This window comes from Pseudonaja textilis, chromosome 6, assembly GCF_049901715.1.
Source record: "Pseudonaja textilis isolate UNSWEBS1 chromosome 6, rPseTex1.2, whole genome shotgun sequence".
Lineage (NCBI taxonomy): Eukaryota > Metazoa > Chordata > Lepidosauria > Squamata > Elapidae > Pseudonaja > Pseudonaja textilis.
Window position 1 is genome coordinate 31770474 of NC_141995.1, and position 20072 is coordinate 31790545.

At 32.9% G+C, this 20072-nt stretch overlaps 1 protein-coding gene across 1 annotated transcript in view; it reads right to left on the bottom strand.

Moving 5' to 3' along the window:
- The window catches only part of FAT4 (FAT atypical cadherin 4), a 104335-nt gene that overhangs the window by 40159 nt on the left and 44104 nt on the right, over positions 1-20072 (bottom strand). The window contains exons 2-6 of the mRNA XM_026698017.2: positions 14857-14988; positions 12905-13166; positions 11180-11530; positions 6530-7452; positions 5780-5954 (exon numbers count right to left, since the gene is read on the bottom strand). Of these exons, the coding sequence (XP_026553802.2) occupies positions 5780-5954; positions 6530-7452; positions 11180-11530; positions 12905-13166; positions 14857-14988 (1843 nt within the window). The remainder of the gene's footprint in view (positions 1-5779; positions 5955-6529; positions 7453-11179; positions 11531-12904; positions 13167-14856; positions 14989-20072) is intronic.

Below are 20072 nucleotides of genomic sequence, written 5' to 3' on the forward strand. Positions count from 1 at the left end.
CTAGGTTCCGTTTTCTTAGTTTTGTGTGAAAAACTATGGTCTGCTCAAGTTCAAAGAGGAAGACCTAGTCATCACAATAGTAATGATCTCTGGAATTTTGGTCCAGCATTATTTTAATTCATATTACAATACATGCATTAAAATTCAATGAAATAAGACACCCTGATAGTTTGAGAACCTCATAGTTAACTTATTTATTTTTGCTAGTAAATTATATTTAGTTGTTGAATATGGATTATTGAAGATTGAGTCAAAAATTAAGTGGAACAGTTAACAGATGGTTTCTTTTTTTAAAAAAAACTCTTCAATAATTACATAAGATATATATAACAAACCATATGAAAAAACAAATTTAACAGTCTAATTAATTTCAATGGGTTTTAATATCTTTTTTTATTTCTCCAAATTTTGGATAAAGGGACTACTTCATATGTTATTCTCCAAACACATAACAAGAAGTCAAATATAATAATTTACAATCTGGCATAGTTTAAGAATTATGGATACAAAGTCAAATAATGCTATTCATTGTAAGATTTACAAAATAGAAAGCCCCATATGATGCAAGGGAAAGCACATAGTAGAAATATGCAAACATTTTAATTTTAACAGAATTCCTTTAAAAGGAATAGTTATTTGAAAACCACAGCATGGAATGCACAAGGGGGGAAATTAGAACAAGTTTTTTTGGAAATGTGTAATTTGCCAAACCACTTAATGGAACCAAGTAAGCTGTAACAAATCAAGATTGTGAAGCAGTATGGTTTGGGTTTATTTTAAGCCTACAAAAAAGTATACCAAGAAAGCATGCTGACTATAAATGTAACCCTTCCTTATACATAGAAGGACAAAAGAAGCTCAATATGATTTTGCATGAAAGGCATTGGAAACAGAAAGACCAAACAATAAGTGTAAAAAGTTACTGAGGTCACCCTAGAAACCATATAATCTGGTTAGCAACACAGTTTTAAAAAAATAACAGCCAAAAATTAAGAAACAGTTCACTAAATGTGCTTTGGGTAAAATTCACAGTAATAAATGGAGTTAGAAAGACAGAAAGAACCTATATTTTATTTCTGACCTTTGGTGAGGTGGCACTTTTTCATTCAAGGATGGAACAGAACTTGGGGGGAAAGGTCTTCCTAGAATCCCAGCTCTGTTTAATGAGCAGGTGACAGCTGTGCCCAGGAAAGCCTTTGCAGTTTTATCTGATGCACCACTTCTGCCCTTTCCTAGCTCAGGGATTCCTAGTCATTCATTTCTTTGAAATTGCACACTTGGCTCTCTGCCCTTGAAGATCATCCAGATAGCCATTAGTAAACCCATGTAACACCCATGCATTCTAATGTGCACCGGTTGCCAACTTGCTTCCAGGCATAATTCAAGGTGTTGGTCATTACCTATAAAGTCCTACATGGCATAGAGCCTGGTTACCTGAAGGAGCCTAATTCACACAGTATCTGCCTAATTTATTTGACTTGGTAGTTGTAGTGAATTCCAGATTCTCCAATTAAACGAAATTAAATTATCAGGACCCCGTAAGTGCACTTACTCTGTATCAGAACCTGTTGTCTGGAATGAAGCCCTCCCCCCACAAAGATCTGGAGACCCCTAATCTTCTGCTGTTTCAAACCTTCTTGAAGATTTGACTATTCACCCAGCCCTTTGAAGCCTCATTTTTGAATTGTTCATTGTCATTTGTTCCTATCTAGTTTTGTCATCCTACTTTTCTAATTATAAACTGTTCAGAATCACTGGGAGTGATTCTGTTCAGAATCACTAGGCAGCAACAGGTTATTAATAAAATAAAAAAACAAATGTCAACATTTTAAGTCAAGATAAAAGTTGTTCCTTTCTTAACAACCGTTATGTATTTTCCCATATTTTAAATTTCAGTGTAAAGATTGTGATAAACTTTGCTTTTCTTATTCTCCCCCACCCCTAAAAAAGAAGAACAGTACTACTCTAAACAATGTCGCATGTATCAGAATTTATTAATTTTTTAAATGCCATTGGGAATTGCATTCTAATTGCTGTAACAGTATTTCACTTGTGCCTAGTGCTTTTCTTTAAATCACATTTCTCCTTTGTGGCTTACATAAACTAAATGAAAGGGTATTGGTGGTGTTTTAATTATTAACAAAATGGACATATACCAAGCTTTTGGCCTTGCTAATTTTATGACTCAATTTCAGCTTCTAGACTTCAGATTAAGGGCTTATGTCAATGATGACCAATCTGTGATCATCCAAATTAACAACAATGCCCAATATCCCTGCCTCATCTGCAATTCAGTAACATTTGGAAACCTGCCCATTTCCCATTCCTGGCTTATATGAATCATAGCCACTAACAGCCATGGGGAAAAGTCATCTCATGATGATTTCAGCCACATAAATTTTAGAGGCAGACTTAAAAAAACCACTCACATTTGAGATTCAGCTTGTTACAACATTAGTGTTTAGTGAAAACTAACTGCAGATTAAGCTCTCCATTCTTTGGAGCAATTCATGTTGACTTTTTCAAACTTGAAATGAGTTGAAATCACAAAGGAAATGTACTGACACATATGTACACACTGTAAAGGCTTGTACACATGGCCATGCATGTATATATACAGAGCAAAAATATAATTAAGTTCAGTGTAAGGACAAGATTTTTTTAAAGAAATGCCAATTCCCTTTATTGAGAGAACAGATTATCTCACAGTTCCAATCACTTAAAAATTCCTGCTTTTTTGCTTTCTAAGTTTTCCACAACAGTGCAAGGAATAAGCAATAATTCTCTGACACCAGTTTTGCAAAACACTGTTGGGCTACTTAAGAACAGATAAGTCTTATCTTGCTTATAGCTTCATGAAGCAAGGCAATTATTGGCAAAAGTTGAAAATGCTTACTTAATTGTTAGGTCAAAATCCATTTGCCAATTACCTGACAGATTGGCTTCATAACCCTTCTATGTAGGGAGCCACATGCAAGAGCAACAGTTTGAGAACTTTACAAAATTGTCTTTGTGTTAATGCAAATTGTGTATTTACAGATTTGCAAAATTGTGTAATACAGAGTTTGTTTAATTGCCCCTATACAGATAGCCTACAGAAGCCTGATGATGGCAGATGAGATTCTGCTGAAACGTCGCTACAACTTTAAAAGCACAGCTACTATGACGTGGGAAAATACCATGAGATAGATAGATAGATAGATAGATAGATAGATAGATAGATAGATAGATAGATAGATAGATATACATACATACACACACATACACACACACACACAAAAAAAAAACAACACCCTGAATTCATATTAATTGCAGATCATTTTAATATGAGCATATTTAATAGAAAAGCAGGGCAAAAGCCCTTAAAGGAAATAAAATTAAAATGCCTTAAGGCCTTTTCATTTTCATTTCCCATTTATCTTCTCTATCTGCCTTATTTGATTTCATGTTTGTCATCACAGCAAACAAAATAATACACATTAAGAATTAGTTATCAAATGACATGTTGATGCGAGTGTTTATATTCACATATGTCAACTCAACTATATCAGTCACAGATGTTCTTAGAAAAGGAAAATAAACAGGCAACAAAAGACTCCAGAATTTATAAAGGAGGCCCTGTATAAGGAAAACTAACTGCTGTATTGAAAATAACCAAATGACATTTTTTACAGGTAATAAAACTCTTTGAGGTAATATCCAAGGCTTGATTTATGCTCAGTGATTGAATGAATGAGTATAATTTTGACAAGCTGTTCTTTTTTAAAAAAAGTTTTGATCTGTATAGCTTTGCTTGCATAGGTGATACTGAGAAACAAAAACAGAAGTTTTAATTGTTTAAAAGATAAATATTTTCCTATGATATTGAATTATTATTTCATAGACTTTTCATAAAGAAACTCCCAGGTTCAGTTACTGGCATGCCCTCTAACTAATCTGAAAAGGGATATAAACCATTGGATAACAGACACAGAAAAATAAAGTTGAGAATAAGATAAGAAAAGGAAGTCTATAAATCACTTAATTTATTATCTTTGGTTATTTTCTTAATATTGTCAATTAATATATTACAATGATACTTTGCATACATTCTATTTTGCAAAGGTGATATAAATAAGCATATCATATTTCTAAAATATAATGCAAATTTCCATCTCTTTCACAGTTAAAACAAATTAAAGAAGTTCCTATGTACCATCATGTCAAAGGAAAACACTACATTTTTCTTCTTATCCTACAGAAAACTAGTAAAAAATTTAGCTAGCTTTATTTCTGACTCTGAATCAGATTCAAAAATATGGCTAGTGATAGATTTTGACAACACTGGAAGGCCTTAGAAATGGATTGTGAGAAGATTATATATTGTAACATTCAAAGGAGAATATTTTTATTTATCCTATGATTATTCCAAAAAATAAAAGCCAGTGCACTGTCTACTTTCTGAAGAGTTCTAAAGTTCCACTCATCTTGTTAAAAACTGCATAAGATAAAAGGATAAAAAGAAAAATGAATCAATTTCTTATTCTAAATATAAATTTGGTCTCAATCAACTTTTTAAAAATATATATAACAGACCTGGATCCATAACTCTCTTTTTTTGTGGCTTCCATTAGCTCCTGCTTATCCAGTCAAATTTCAGTTTCTCTTCATTTCCCTTCTCTCCCCTCAAAATTCCTTCTTGGTATTTTAGCTAAAATCAAGTTTGGTGTAAATTGACTGTTTGGTGTAATTTCCAATACTCTTTACAAAAATAGAAATAAATATTATAGCTCCGTGATGGCGAACCTATGACACGCGTACCACAGGTGGCACGCAGAGCCATTTGTGCAGGCACGCAAGTCCCAGGCAAACTTACCTCACTGAACATGTGCGCACCTCCCAGTTGATTTGGGGGCCTTTTTCGGCCTCCCAAAGACTTGAGGGAAGCCTTTGCAGCCTTTGGAGGCTGAAAAATAGGCCCGTTTTGTCACTTCCTGTATTTCTGGAAATACCAGAAGTGACAAAACAAGGCCTCTTGGAGGCCAAAAAGGGCCTCAACTGGGCTGAAAATCAGCTGGGAAACTCAGTGCAGGTAAGGGGGGTGGCATGAAGTGGCATGGGGGGATTGCGTGCATTGCCTTCTGAGTGCTGGCATGCGAGCATGCGAGCGCAAGCACACACACAATTTTTGGCACAGGAGCCAAAAAGGTTAGCCATCACTATTATAGCTTATTTCACAAACAATTGAGAACAGCCCTCCTTATTTTACCTTAAAACTAATTAGTAGAAATTTTTTAAAAATATTCAGTTCATTTTTTTTATGAAAACAAGAATTATCAGTCAATGCTTTGTGAATAGCTTCCATACCACATGAATAAAGCTCTATGAAACAACCAATTTGTGAGAAGACTTTTCTGCAGTTTATGCCAGTAAAATTTCCTGTGAATCTTATCAACATAACAAAAATCTACCAAAGATAAAGTATTACATATGTCATTATGTAATATATATGCAGATATTATGCAGATCATCATCCGTACTAGAAACCTGGAAGTATGGGACAATATTTACAGTGTTAATATGACTATAACATTATACATTTAATTATCTTTGACAGAGCTAGGCCCACATTGCATTTATATTTGAGTAAAGAAATTGAGCTTTGAAAATAAAACAAAATAAATTATGTATCCACCCATATATACTACAATGTAGCACATTTAAAAATTCAAGAGAATAATCCTTTGCTCACTGAACTTTTTCATGCCATTAAAATGTTAAAAGCTTGTAAGCTGCTTACCTGAATCAACAGCTGTGACCAACATGATATATTGCTTCTTTTTTTCCCTGTCTAAGCTCTGTACAAGGTGAAGCTCTCCATTTGCTGAGAGAGTAAAGGCACCATCTTCATTTCCATAAATAAGAAAATAGGTTAGTTTGCTATTTATTCCTTGATCATCATCTCTTGCCACAACCTATAGGAGCAATGAAGTACGTTACTTTGAATATAATGGCTTTGTTTATGTTCTCTTCATTCAAACATTTTTTATGTTTATGGTTTCTTATTTGACAAAAATCTATCCATTAAAAACTTTTCATTGATTTAAAATAAAACTTATTATGTGTGCAATTAATTACACATATTTAAATATTATTTTAAGCTACTTAAAACTTTTCTGAACTTGCTTCTGAATCCTAACAAGAAAAGCATTACATAGATAGATATCTATATATCTATATCTATATCTATACCTATACCTATATCTATCTATCTATCTATCTATCTATCTATCTATCTATCTATCTATCTATCTATCTATCTATCTATCTATCTATTTATCTATCTATCTATCTGAAGACAGTACAAAACACAGTCTAGCTAATTGGGGCAAATCTTGCTTGATTTTTTCAAGTTAACTCAAAGTCAGTTAGACACTCCTATATGCTTTGTGTTTGTGTGTGTGCGTGTCCGTGTGCGCGTGTGTGTGTGCAATAATGTATACATTCTGATCTTAGTAAATATTATTATTCCTTGCTAAAATATACTAACCTGAAGAATGATCTTTGGTAATGTTTCTAGATTTTCTGGGACATTTACAGTATAGGGCGACATCTCAAATGTAGGAATGTAATCATTAATATCCAACAAAAAAATGTTGACGGTAGTGGTATCAATCCGGGGACTACTTCCACGATCAGTTGATTGGATTGTTAATGAGTAAGATGCTATTTTTTCTCGGTCCAAAGGTTTTGCTATTGTTATTACTCCTGTGACAGAGTCGATCCGAAAATCACTATTTGTATTTCCACTGATTATAGTATAGCGAACTTGCCCATTGGAACCTTCATCGTTATCTGTAGCAAATACTTGGACTATATCTGTCCCCGTCAGAGTATTTTCTGCAATCTCAACTTTGTATAATTTTTGAGCAAAAAGAGGGTTATTATCATTGATGTCAAGGATTATTGCAACTATATCTGTAGATGAAGAAAGAAATGGTTGTCCTTTATCTGTGGCAATTATAGTCAAGGTGTAATTAGAAACTGTTTCTCTGTCAAGTTCTCCAATCAGCCTTACTTCTCCATCTATAGTTCCAATACTGAATTTGTTTCCTGAAGGATTTAATAAATTATATTCAATATAGCTATTTGGACCGCTATCTGGATCAGTTGCTTGGGCTTTAAATATAATGGTGTCAATGGGAGTATTCTCTGGAATATATGTCAGTCTTGGAGAGATAAAACTGGGAGGATTGTCATTGACATCAAGAAGAATAATAGATACTTGTGCTGTGCTTGTATATCTGAAGGCTGGAGGAAAAGACATATCATTAACTTGAACAATCAGGCTATAGAAAGATTGGCTTTCACGATCCAATGTTTGCTTGATGCTTAGAACACCATTTTTGTCAATACTAAATTGTCCTAGGCTATCTCCAGAAGTAATACTATAGGACAACTGTGCGTTAGAACCTAAAAAAAGAAGTTAAAAAGAAAAAAAATCATAATTCCAATCATTACAAACATAAAACAATACAAACTTATATAAGACTGCATTTATATAATTTATACATAGCTACATTTGGTGGATCCTAAGTACCAGGTATTTTTTGCTGTGGTATTATGAAATGTTTCCCCCTATCCCTGAAGGGAGACTAGTTTTATCACAGGTTCCTCAAAACTGGATTGAACAGTCAGTCCTGAGAAACAGTGAAAAAATAGGCTTGGAGAAACATGGTGAACAATCAGTCAGAACCTGTGTGAATCCAGATGTAGTCAGTTGGAACCCAAGTGAACAGTCAGTCGGAACTTGGGTGAACAGTCATACCTGGAGACCCCAGGGACTGGTGAATTATGGAGATGTTTTCAAAGCTAATAATTAGCTTGGTATTTATTGTTCTACCTTTGTTTTACACTGCCTGGAGTGACTTTTCTGCAAGAAAGTTGGCTATATAAATTTGATAAATAAATAAAAATGAAAAATTACAGTAATCTGTCTTTTATTGTTTTTTTTTTAAAAAAATCAGGGTCCTGTTGAAGATATTTTGGTCCTGATTAAGCAAATGTCCCAATTTAGTGTATTTTAAGCCAATATCCAGTGTTGCAGTAAGAGTTGGAGATTGTAACAAATTTATCAGATCAAATAGCTATTATTGTATTGATTCAATTGTTTCTTTATCTGAAAACTTTTTAATGGAATGGGTTAGCAAATATTTAGTATTTACTTAAAGTTAAGAAGAGTTGCCTACTGCATAATTCAGATTAACAATCATAAATATATTGATATAACACTGATTTTGTATAGGTATAATTGATCAACAGAGAGACAGGCCTTTTAGTTAGCTCTCCAGTACAAATCTTGGATATACAACTATATCCAAGTCATTTATCAATACAGTTGGCTATGTTTAGGCTGTATGTAGCAAAACCATCAAGTTACAGCTGAATTTTTGCCTGAATCTAAGTTGAATCCAAACCATATGGAAATTAACACTTCAGAACTCTTACCAGATTCAGTTCAGCTTAATTTTGTGCTGACAGAAATCTTGCTGGTATGACTAGAATTTGGGCATGGATAATTCAGTTTCTTCCTTGTTCCACATATTTTCCAATCTACTGTTTCACTTCACTAACAAAATATTCTCTCCTTTGATAGTTGATATTTCCACTGGCAAAAGGGAATTTTATGTGGTAGAAGTAAACCAGGACATGACCTTCAGGTTGAAGGCAATCACTCATGAATGAACTACTGCATCCTGAATAATTGTATTTCAGATTATTGTTTGAAGTAAATATCCAAAGTTAGATTTACACAGTTCCTTAAAGAAAATTAATATCTAATTTTAACAGATTTTATTATTCATCAGCAGTTTGATTATTAGCAATTAAATGTGGAAAATATGTATTTGATTATATGATTGTGCCATAATCAAAAGTTACTACTGGTGGTGACTGGGGTTGACACTTTATCCTTGGATACACAGAAGTTGGCAGGTACTTTGGAGTTGATGCATTTCTTATATCTTATATCTTATAGCCATCCAGAGTTATTTCTGTAGGCAGCTACATAAATTATTCAAATGAATCTTTCTAAACAGTTATTATAAATAAAGGAAAGAAAAGTTGTGTATCCTAATTTCAGTAAGATTATACCGTCCTCTGCACAACACTGCAATAAAAGCTGGTGAATGTATTACACATTGTAAAACATAGGAGATGACATTTGAACTCATAATGAATAATACAGACAGCAATAACTCTTGAGTTTAAATGTCATCTTATATTTTTACAATGCGTAGTATATTGAACTGAAATTAATACCCATTACCTATTACATCCTTATGCTAAAAGCAAAGCATTCATAGCATTAAATAAATAATGTGGAAAAATTATCTACCTAATTTAATATAAAAAAGCTCAAGTTTATTTTTAATGGATTTTTATTTTCTAGTTTGTCCTTTTTAATCATTTTACTTTTTCACATTGTAACAAATATCAGATATTAAAAGAATCAACCGTTTCTCAGAAGAAGGAATATGAAATATGAATTCAAACTCTAATATTCAATTATTAATCACTGCTATGTATTATTCTAAAATTTACAGATGCTTATGGATAAAAGTGTTCTGAATATATTTTATGCTAATTACATATATATTTCATACTTTGTTCAAGCATAATTCTCTGAAAATAAAAATTGGGCAATGTGTTATAGAAGGGATTGTTAAGTACTGATAATATTGAAATCAGGCTGAACATTTGTTCCAAGCAGTTTCCTTCAAGTATGTTTACCTTGAATTGGGTTAGTTGTAAGATACTTATGATCATCATCGCTGGCTTTTTATTGTGCTATTTTAAAGTGCTGCATTGAAATTTTACTTTGCCTTTTGTATTTTGGACTTGATTTTCTTGTATCCTACCCAGAAACCACTAGAAAGATTATAAATATTATAAAATAAATATAAATAATCCTTGATTAACATGCACTCATTCAGAGACTGACATTATTAAGTGCTAAATGAAGACAATTTACAATGGGTCTTTGTAGTTGCAGCCATCACGGCATGTCCATGGTCACTTGATTGCCAATTGTAACCTTCACTGTCAGCTTCCAATGAAATTAATAAGATGATATGTAGCTGCATATAATGATCACATTATTGCAGGCTGTAACTGTGTGGGGTTTACCTAATGATAGTAATTGGGACTACAAGAATAGCTGTTGTAAAATGGTATGGTCATGTGACATTGTGCCTTACATCTGTGAGGCTTAGCAACAGGTTTCCAATCCCAATCATAGTCAGTAAGTAAGAGCCACGTGTGTGTGTGTATGTCTATAAATATATGGAAATAAGACTTTCACTCAGACTGTATTTATATTATAGTTTTTGGCAATGGCATTAATGGAACTAGCATGACAGTTTTATAGTTTCATACAGAGAATGTATACAGGGGTGGGATTCAAATTTTTTAACAACTGGTTCTGTGGGCGTGGCTTAGTAGGTGGGTGTGGCTTGTGGTCATGTGACTGGCTGGGTGTGGCCAACTCAACATCACTCACATTGAGGCACCCATCTCCTCGCCTGGCCTCTCATGACTGTGGGGATGCTGCAACAGTCGTAAGTGTGAAAAATGGTCATAAGTCACTTTTTTCAGTGCCATTGTAACTTTGAATGTTCACTCAACACAAGCAAAGTACCAGCAAAAGAAGGGAAAAAAACCTCCAGAGACGTTCCAGAGAAAGGAAGTCTAGTCCTGCCAAGAATGTAATAAGGGTTAACGGAGAGGCAGTTTCTGTAAGCAGCACCAGAATGTTTCCTTCCTGCCTTCCTTACAGGATTAGGCCAGTAATTTCTTCTAACAACCAGTTCTCTGAACTGCTTAGAATGTTAACAACCGGTTCTAGCGGATAGGTGCAAACCGGCAGAATCCCACCCCTGAATGTATATCTAGACAAGCTACCAATATTTTTTTTTAAAAAATGCCACAACCTGGAATGGAGAGTTTTTTCTGTGGTGCTGCAAAGCTACTATCATAAAGAGTAAACAATATTAAACTAGCAATGACCTTGTATATTATGGGCACAGAACAGTTAGTATAATTACAGGAGAGAGTATTATTATATTTTGTATGCCATGGTATCTGAATACTATACTTGTGCTATAACATACACATTGCTAAAATATTGAAGAATACGTACCATCATCTGCATCCGTAACATTAAAAATAAGGATAGTAGAGCCTGGAGGTACATTTTCCATCAAAGAAGTGCTGTAGGACGCCATGCTGAATATTGGTGAATTATCATTTACATCTAATATATTAAAATAAACTCTGTTAATGGTGGATTGTCCACCTCCATCTTGTGCACAAACTGTAAGGATATAATACTGCTGTACTTCATAGTCCAATGCACAGGTTAAGTTAAAAACACCAGTAACTGGGTTCAAAAAAAATGTTCCATCACCATCATCTTCACTCACAATATATGTTATTTCTCCATTTACGCCTGAATCTTCATCAGTAGCTAATATAGCTGCTACTAAAGAACCTAAATAGGGAACAGGGAGAAAGAAAACAATAGAAAAAAAATGGGATCAGAGCTTCTATTACTATTTTAGATCAACAACACCTCAAGTGAATGAGAATGACAAAAAGTTGCTATTCTCCTAAAGCTTCATTTCCTGTGTTACATCCCATGATGTTTGAAGCAATGCTTAAAATCAGCAGGAAGAAAATCTGGTCGCAAGGGAACTGATTGGAAAAGATTTATTGTAAATTGAAATGAATTGAGAAGATGTTTAGAATGAAAGTAATATCAATGAATAGATTTAATTTGTTTGTTCCTTTTCTCATGTAAAAGTTGAAATGGACAGGTAATAATAGAATTAAGTTAAAAATGGATAAGATAGGAAGTTGAATGTTAAAATGAATATATAATTACTGTCATATTTGCATGCAAAAGTGGTAACTCGGAATTATGTTGTACATTGAAAAGAGCTCTTTTTTACTTTGTTTGGAAAAACTGAATAAAACTTGTTTTTTTTTTTAAAAAAAGAAGGGAATTGGCAAAAATGTTTTGGTTTTATTTTCTCACATATGCCTCTTCCTCAAAAAAAGTGCTTTTTGTAAATGGAAATATTTTGTAAATACAAAGCCAAAAACATATACAGATGACCAATGATTATGTATGTAATACTTTGCATTAGATTTATGGAAATGAGCAAAGGGTTCCAGGGTTTATTTCAAGATCTTTTGATCACTAATATGCAACATCTTTGAGATGCAGAAGAAGAAAAGTTTAATGTAAAGGAACATTTATTTTTGAGATAACCCAACCTGGGGAAACAACTGCTTTTCTAATATAGGAAAGATACATAGAGAGAAATGGAAAGAGAGAAAAAACAAGATATATGTGGGGTAATTTGACTCAGTGACACCTGTATTTCCTGAAGTCGAATAATAGTTTTTTGAAAAATATACTTCAAAATTGGCTATGACCTTTTTGGCAAAATGCCCTTTTTTGGAATTTGCACAGTTTCTTTAAAATAGAACATACTGGGTTTTTTTTTTATTGCAGCCTTCTTATATAATGAGAGGTTATAAAATATCAGTGGCTATCGCTGTGCTTCCTGCCTTTGAATTTCCTTCTTTTTTTGAAGTTAAGGATTAAACTGTACTGCAGACAAAATACAAGTCTCTTTAGTATGTTTTTATTGTAGTAAAAAATAATAGAATGAATTTGGTTGAATTTACTTCCTTTTCCTTCATAAAGCTCTGATAATAGAGATACATTACCTTAAATATTCAAGAATACAATTAAATATCTGTATCTATATCATCTATATCTAATTTTAACATTCAAAAAATAATTCATCTACTTCAACTAATTAAAATAGTAGCGTTAATTTCATATTCAGTTTACCTGGAGTGGTATCTTCTCCTATATCAAAAGAATACCATGGTTTGGAGAACTTAGGTATATGATCATTAATATCACTAACAGTAATGTTGATTCTCATATCTGAAGATTGTAGACCATCATCAGCACGAACAAGTAGAGAATATTTGGAACGGCGTTCTCGATCCAACCGCTTCGTAGCTATCAATTCACCTGATTCTGGATCAATATGAAAACTATCTTCTGCACCACTAATAATGGTGTAAGTTACCAAAGCATTTGCACCCTGAAAAAAAAAAAAAAACCTAAGATGATTTTATATTTTATCTAAACTATGAAGTAAACAATGAAATTATATATTTTGCATTAAAACAGACATATTTTAAAATGTAAAACATGGTTTTCTAGTGAGTGAATCATTAAAGTGTTTCTTGATAAAGAACCATGACCTGAAACATGTCAATAATACTTTTGGATCATATTAGTAGCTGTTTCATCTTTGTCCTGGCAACAAAATGGATAGAAGTCACTGTGACAAGGTATTATCTTTTATAGTGAAGCAGATCCTGTGATAAAGTACTATCTAAATTAAATTAAATTAAATTAGTGTAAGATCTAAATTAGTGTAAGAATTTTGTGTAAATAAGCCTAGATCCAGCCCATGATCTATTTGATTCTTGAATGTCTTGAATTTACTTAGGAAAATTCCCGAGTATGTGCAAAGTACCGTACTGTGTGTCAAAAACTGTGTACAATAACTGGAAAACTTCTTGGAACTAAATGAAAAAACATTAAGTATTTTTAAATTGATATTTATATGCAACTGAAAATGTGATTTCTTTCCATATGTTTATGAACAAAAGTTTGGTGCTGTTTTGCTTTTCTTTGTACCCAGGAATTTATTTCACAGTATAAAGGAAAAATTCATATGCTGTACTTAACTATAGTTTATCATGACATAATCGTACCTGACTACTGGAATCTTTTCTCTTGATTTCACAAGGGTGTTCTCATCTTATACCCAATCCGTGACAGCAACAGATAACGATAACATCAATATAAAATATAATATTTTCACTCTTAAGGTGACATTATTTCACCAAAACTTTCAAGTATAAAGCTGTCCAAAATGACAATAAATCACAAGCTCCTAATTTTATATGGATCTTAGGATTTCATGCTAGGACTTGACATGACTTTCAAGACTTGGCTAAAAAAATTTTTATTGTAAGCAATTAAGCCAAATGAAATAGATGTCAGCCAACATGAGGGTGAAGTTCTTCCCTATATCAACAGTAATTTAAACTCATTACTTTGTCTTCTAAATTTATTATTTTGCACTGAAACTGAGCAACTCTAATGCAGGTTCTAAAAACCCACAATGTTTACTACTCCTTATCTCAGAGGTGAGGCCATGTGGGTATGACCTGAGATATAGTTAGAGAATCTTGTCCAGTCCCCTTTGGTGCCCGATTGAATAATAATTGATTGATTGATTGGGTTCCATTAACCTGATGTCAACCCTTAGTTGTGCCTTTAATTAGTCTTGTTAATCATATCACAGTTGAGAAAACACAGGTCAGTACAGATATCAAGAAAGAACTTTTTTATTCAGAAATTCACAACACTTCTTTGAAATTGCCTTCCAGGATTGCATAGCTTTTTTGTTAATGGGCAAAGAAGCTGCACATAAATCATGATCAGGAAGATTGGCATAAGAAAAGACAAATGATATAAGCAAAGAGACATGCCCTTAAGCTTCCCTGCCTAACTCAAGTGTTTGGGAATCTTCAGCTTCACATATTGGTGGTAAATTATATCAATCTCCATTTTTAATTGGTAAGTAACCACATTCTATGTCCTATTCTCCAAACAACTCTATTTTTTTCAGTTATATTGTAGAAAATAAATCCTGGTATTCAAATCACTGTAACACCAACAAAATTTCACCATTCAGAAAAGTAGCCACTTCTTACCTCATCAGCATCTGTAGCTGTTAGCTGCATTATTTTAGATCCATCCCCTATATTCTCTTCTACAGTCAGATCAAGCATATCTGTAGGAAACACTGGTGGATTGTCATTGACATCCTGCAGAGTTATTTCAACCTACAATGAAAGTAAAGAAAAATAGAATTAATTGAAAAAAAGTATTTCCTGAAAATTATTTATGTTTGTATCAATTCAGATAAACAGTGCATCATTTAATCCTTTAAAAAGTTTCTCAAACAAAAACAAGAAATAAGACAGGGTCTGTTAAAATTCCACATTGTTATTAAATCTTCCAAAAAAAGCTTCTAGCTTCCATAAAGCTAATTTGACTTGTTGATAGTAACTAAATTTAAATGGTCCTAGTCTAGTTTACATTGGACATGGTCCACTGATTGACTGTCAATGTAATCCCCAAAAGTTGGCCTCTAGAGGACAGCTGCCAAGACCCAGGGCACAAGATCACTCAACCATTAAATGCTGCCTGACATAAAGACAAGGTGGTGTAAAATTCTCCCTGACTATTTATATATTGGCAAGTATCACAACTGAAACAAGGAATGCAACTTTTAGCATAAAAATGGGACATGATAGACTCTTCTATATGAAAGAAATCTTAAAAACTTAAAAATTAGTATTAGAGGCATGCCATTTGAACATTCTTTTGGAATCTCTTTCTTCACCTTTAACCCAAACATATTTTATTTTTCACAAGTTCTGTTTATATTCTTTGGAGACATTAATGGTAGCATCTGAAAGATCTGCTGAAGTTGTTTACTCTTTCTTCTATGTAAGCAAGTTTGTTTAATTCTCGCAGGATTGCTGATGCAGCATTTAAAAGGCTTAGATTTCCATTCTTAGGTAGACACATACTAATTATCTCCCAATAAAGAAGAGACAGACAACAGCTGGTTTATATCTATAGTGAAAGTAAGAGGGCCCTAAGCAATAACTTTAACAAACCTGAAGACCACCAAGGAGATAATGTCACAGTTCTGATAGAGCTCCCTTCAGTAAAGACAGAAAGCATGTAAATGAAAAAAGAAACCAAGTAAGGAACAAGTCAATAGTTGAAGAAGTAGACAGACTGAAAGTAATTGTATTTCAGCACTTCTACCTCTATTCACTTGAGATTTCCCTCAACTTGATTTAAAAGACATGAATTAGAATCACTTATGCAAAGACATACACCAGCACTCATTATCTTGTGAACTTATGCTCCTATATATAGTTTTCAAACTAATTTATATACTTTTGGTATGAGAGGCATGGATATGATCTACAAGGCTATTGATCTTGTCCTATAAATATATATTTTATTTCAAATAAAATCAAATCTGAATAGTTAATTCAGTTAATATGAATTAGTAAATCCAAATAGAAATACATTCCTAAATGTGCAATATTTTTATTTATTATTAATTATAAATAATAAATTACTAATTATTATTAATTTTGATTTCACCTTTGCTCCAAGAAGCTCAAACTAACAAACATTCCTTTCTATAGTCCTAAAGGTGCTTTTTCAAGCTCTGAAGAAGCTTCTTGGATGAGAAATGAAACATCTTCAAAGAAAAACCAGAAAGTCCAGTTGTCCCTTGAAAAAGCACCTTTGGGACAACCATGACCTAGATGACTGAGAATCTCCATAAACATTCCTTTCTATATTTTAGCCTGATATTAACAAGGCATGGATATGTTAGTTTATAATTGTTGATGGTCCCAAGTTCCAAGGTATAGATACAGATAATACTCAGCAGACGATAAACCAAAGTCTTTATTACCAATCAGGTTCTGTCCTTTAAAATAACAAAGAATAAAGAAGCCTATTAAATTTCAACAGATTGTGTCTTAAGGTAGTTCTCTCCAGTTTATTTATTCATACTATACTTTCATGCATAACTGATATTTCAGATAGTCACTGATATTTTACCAGATCCAATTTCACAATATCCCTTTTAGTCTAAAATATTTGTAGCCAACCCATAGTTGTTATTTTATGCAAAAATCATAAGTATGCAGATTGAAATAAAGTCTGGATAATTAGCATTCAGAATGATTAAAAAGGAATAAATATAAATGACTGATGACAATGTGATGTAACTTAAAATTCAGTGAACTTTGTATGTAGCACTGGAAATCCCATGTACAGTCAGAGGCCTAACAATTCTTTTGAAAGTGAAATAAAAAGCATCTTGGATAATTATGGTTTTTAAAAACATTTTTTCATTTGGTATTTAACTTAATAATTCATGGGTGGCATGATTAAGTTGAATTATGGATGATGGATGGATGGACAGATGGGCATATTTACTTTATCTGATATTTTATTTTATATCAAAATGCAAAACTTTAATTGTCATTAAACTAAATCTCTATTTCAGAAAGTAAAGTGGCATAACAATTCTTCAGATGATCCCCACAAAAACAAACTATGGCATAGGGCCTTATTACTTGAGGACTGTCTCCCATATATCTGCCCAACCATTTCAATTTTATAGTCGTTCAATTCAACCGTGTATCAGGATACCAGACATATAGCCTCTCTGAAGAGGCCCTCTGAAAAAAGCTTCCTCTGATGTCCAGATGGTCATTTAGTAGAGAGTTGAATACTTAATTGTTAGTCAGGTCTTTGTCAAGGAAAGTGTAATTTCTTAGCTTTGTTCCAGCCTGGTTTGTCATACTTGACTCTTGATGAATGTATCTTTTATGTACACTGAGAACATATGCACCAAAACAAATTCCTCGTGTGTCCAACACTTGGCCAATAAAAATTCTATTCTATTCTATTCTATTCTATTCTATTCTATTCTATTCTATTCATTCTATTCCATTTATTTTTCATTTATTATAAATTATATTCTTCTTGTTTTAGTTGCTGTGAATAACATAGTCATTGGAACCCATATGACATACAAATTATATAGATAGATGATAGATGTAGATAGGTAGGTAGATGACAGATAGATTATAGATAGATAGATGGATGGATGGATGGATGGATGGATGGATGGATAGATAGATAGATAGATAGGCCCAAACTCACTGCTTCCATGGTTGGAAGCAAACTTGAACTTAGGTGTCCTGCTGTCAGCCAATAACAACCATTAATCAACACTGTAGCTTGGGAAACTGAAAAAATGACATTATTATGAAAAATCATGAAATGAGTATTAATTTGAAACAGAACATTGCCAAAGCTTCACTATCATATAAGTTTAGACAAGTTTCTTGTAAACTTAAAGGAGTTTCTTTGATCTTGTTCAATGAATAATAGCAGGAATAGTTCTTCAGATTTTCTTGAACTTGACGTTATCAATTCATATCCACAAGATCAGATGCAGCACAAGCCTTTTTTTTTTTTTTGCTTTTAGCTCTCTTATGCTTTTTCATGAAATTTAAGCATGAGGGTTTTGGCTTAACTTTGCTCTTGTCAATTGTTTTCTGCAGTCTTTTATTATTAGATCAGTTGTCTAGTTAAAGTACCACTTGATCGTTTTACAGCTCTGACCTCTGCTTCTTCAGCTAGAAAGCCAAAGGCCCCATCGTTTATCATCTGATCTGTCACTTACAAACTAGCACTTTCAAACTGTCAAACTGATAATTTATTCCAATGGAAGAAATTCTACTCCTTACAGACTTTCTAATTACCTAATTCAAATGTATGACCCTTTGTTCTCCCCAAATTGTTCTTTATCCTTGAAGAATCTTGTGTGCAACAATGTAACTAGGCCAACCAAAGCTATACTAGGACAGTGCTTAATAGTCAAGCTAAGTTCTAGTCTACAAAGTTGCTTACTTAGTGGTCAGTCACAAAACACAAACATACAGTATATATTTATTTATATATCCATAAAAATTCTGCTTTTGCATAATATAGAAGATTAATATCCTAGTATCCTACAGCACTGGAGTAAATAAGGCACTATTATATTTACAAAATGTGAAGGGGTATACTCACTTCTGTGAGATACAGTATACATAAATACATACATGCATGCATACATACATACATACACACACACACATGCACACACACACACATCCAATTTTGGTTCTTCTTTTCGATCTTTTAATGTCAATAGTTCCATAGTTTGCTATGCACTGAGCAAAACAATGACATCCTCCACTTATGAAATAGAAACAATACTGCTTCTCAATAATATTTTCAACTGTCTTGTGAAACCAAGGAAAAAAGCCACAAATATGCTGAGCTAGCTTAAATGTGGTAAATATAGTTTGCACTCACAAGGCAAAACTCTATTTGATAATTCTTTCTTCTAACCACAGCGGTCTTATGCATGTGCCTCATCAGAGACTTACAGATGGATTGTGACTCAAGTAGAAAGAGGTCACCAGATGTCTTACATTTATTTGTTTATTTGTTTATTTGCATACTACTGGTATTATGTTAGGAGAAAAAAAAGACAGCTGTCTAGTTAAATGGGGACAAATGTTATCTTCCACTTGAATGCCTAAACCTTCCATAGAAGTCTGGCAATTTCTAGTAAATGTCCTTTGCAAGAGGCCTTCAAGAAAATAAGAGTTTGCCTTATGAAGGAACATAAGATTATTTCAGATACCAATATAGAATATGGTGGGCCAAGATGAAGGGGAAAAAAAATGCCTAAATTCACTGAGCCAATGGTTTGGGCTCAAAGGACCTATAGAATAGTTCATGTTAAGTAGACAGTCCACCTAATGCATCTTCTAATTTTCTGTGTATCACAGCAAAAATCCTTTTATTGTCCAATATAATTTGAACTCCTTTCTTTCTACAATACCTTTTTTCTTGTTTCTTGCTATTGTCTCAGTTGTCTCAGTAAGTTTTATTATTTAAAATTCAATTTTTTATTGTTTGTCAGTTCCTTTCACCATAAACAAAAGAAAACAAACAAAAAATGTATGTTAAAAATTATTTCACTTATATTCTAATGAGGAGAAATTTTGAATCTACAAGTTGGGAGAGAAAAATATTTCTTCTCTCACTTTCTCTTCCTTATTTTACCATTGTACTTTCAAAGCAACATTCTTAATTAAATACAAAACTCATCACAAGAAAAAACAAACAAAGATAAATTCATGAAATGAATGTTTTCATTTTATATATTGTGCATGTTTTGTGTAGTTTGCATAGATGTGAAGGCTGAAATGAAAATGTGATGGTCACAAAACTCTTTTTATAAAAGGAAACAACCTCATGT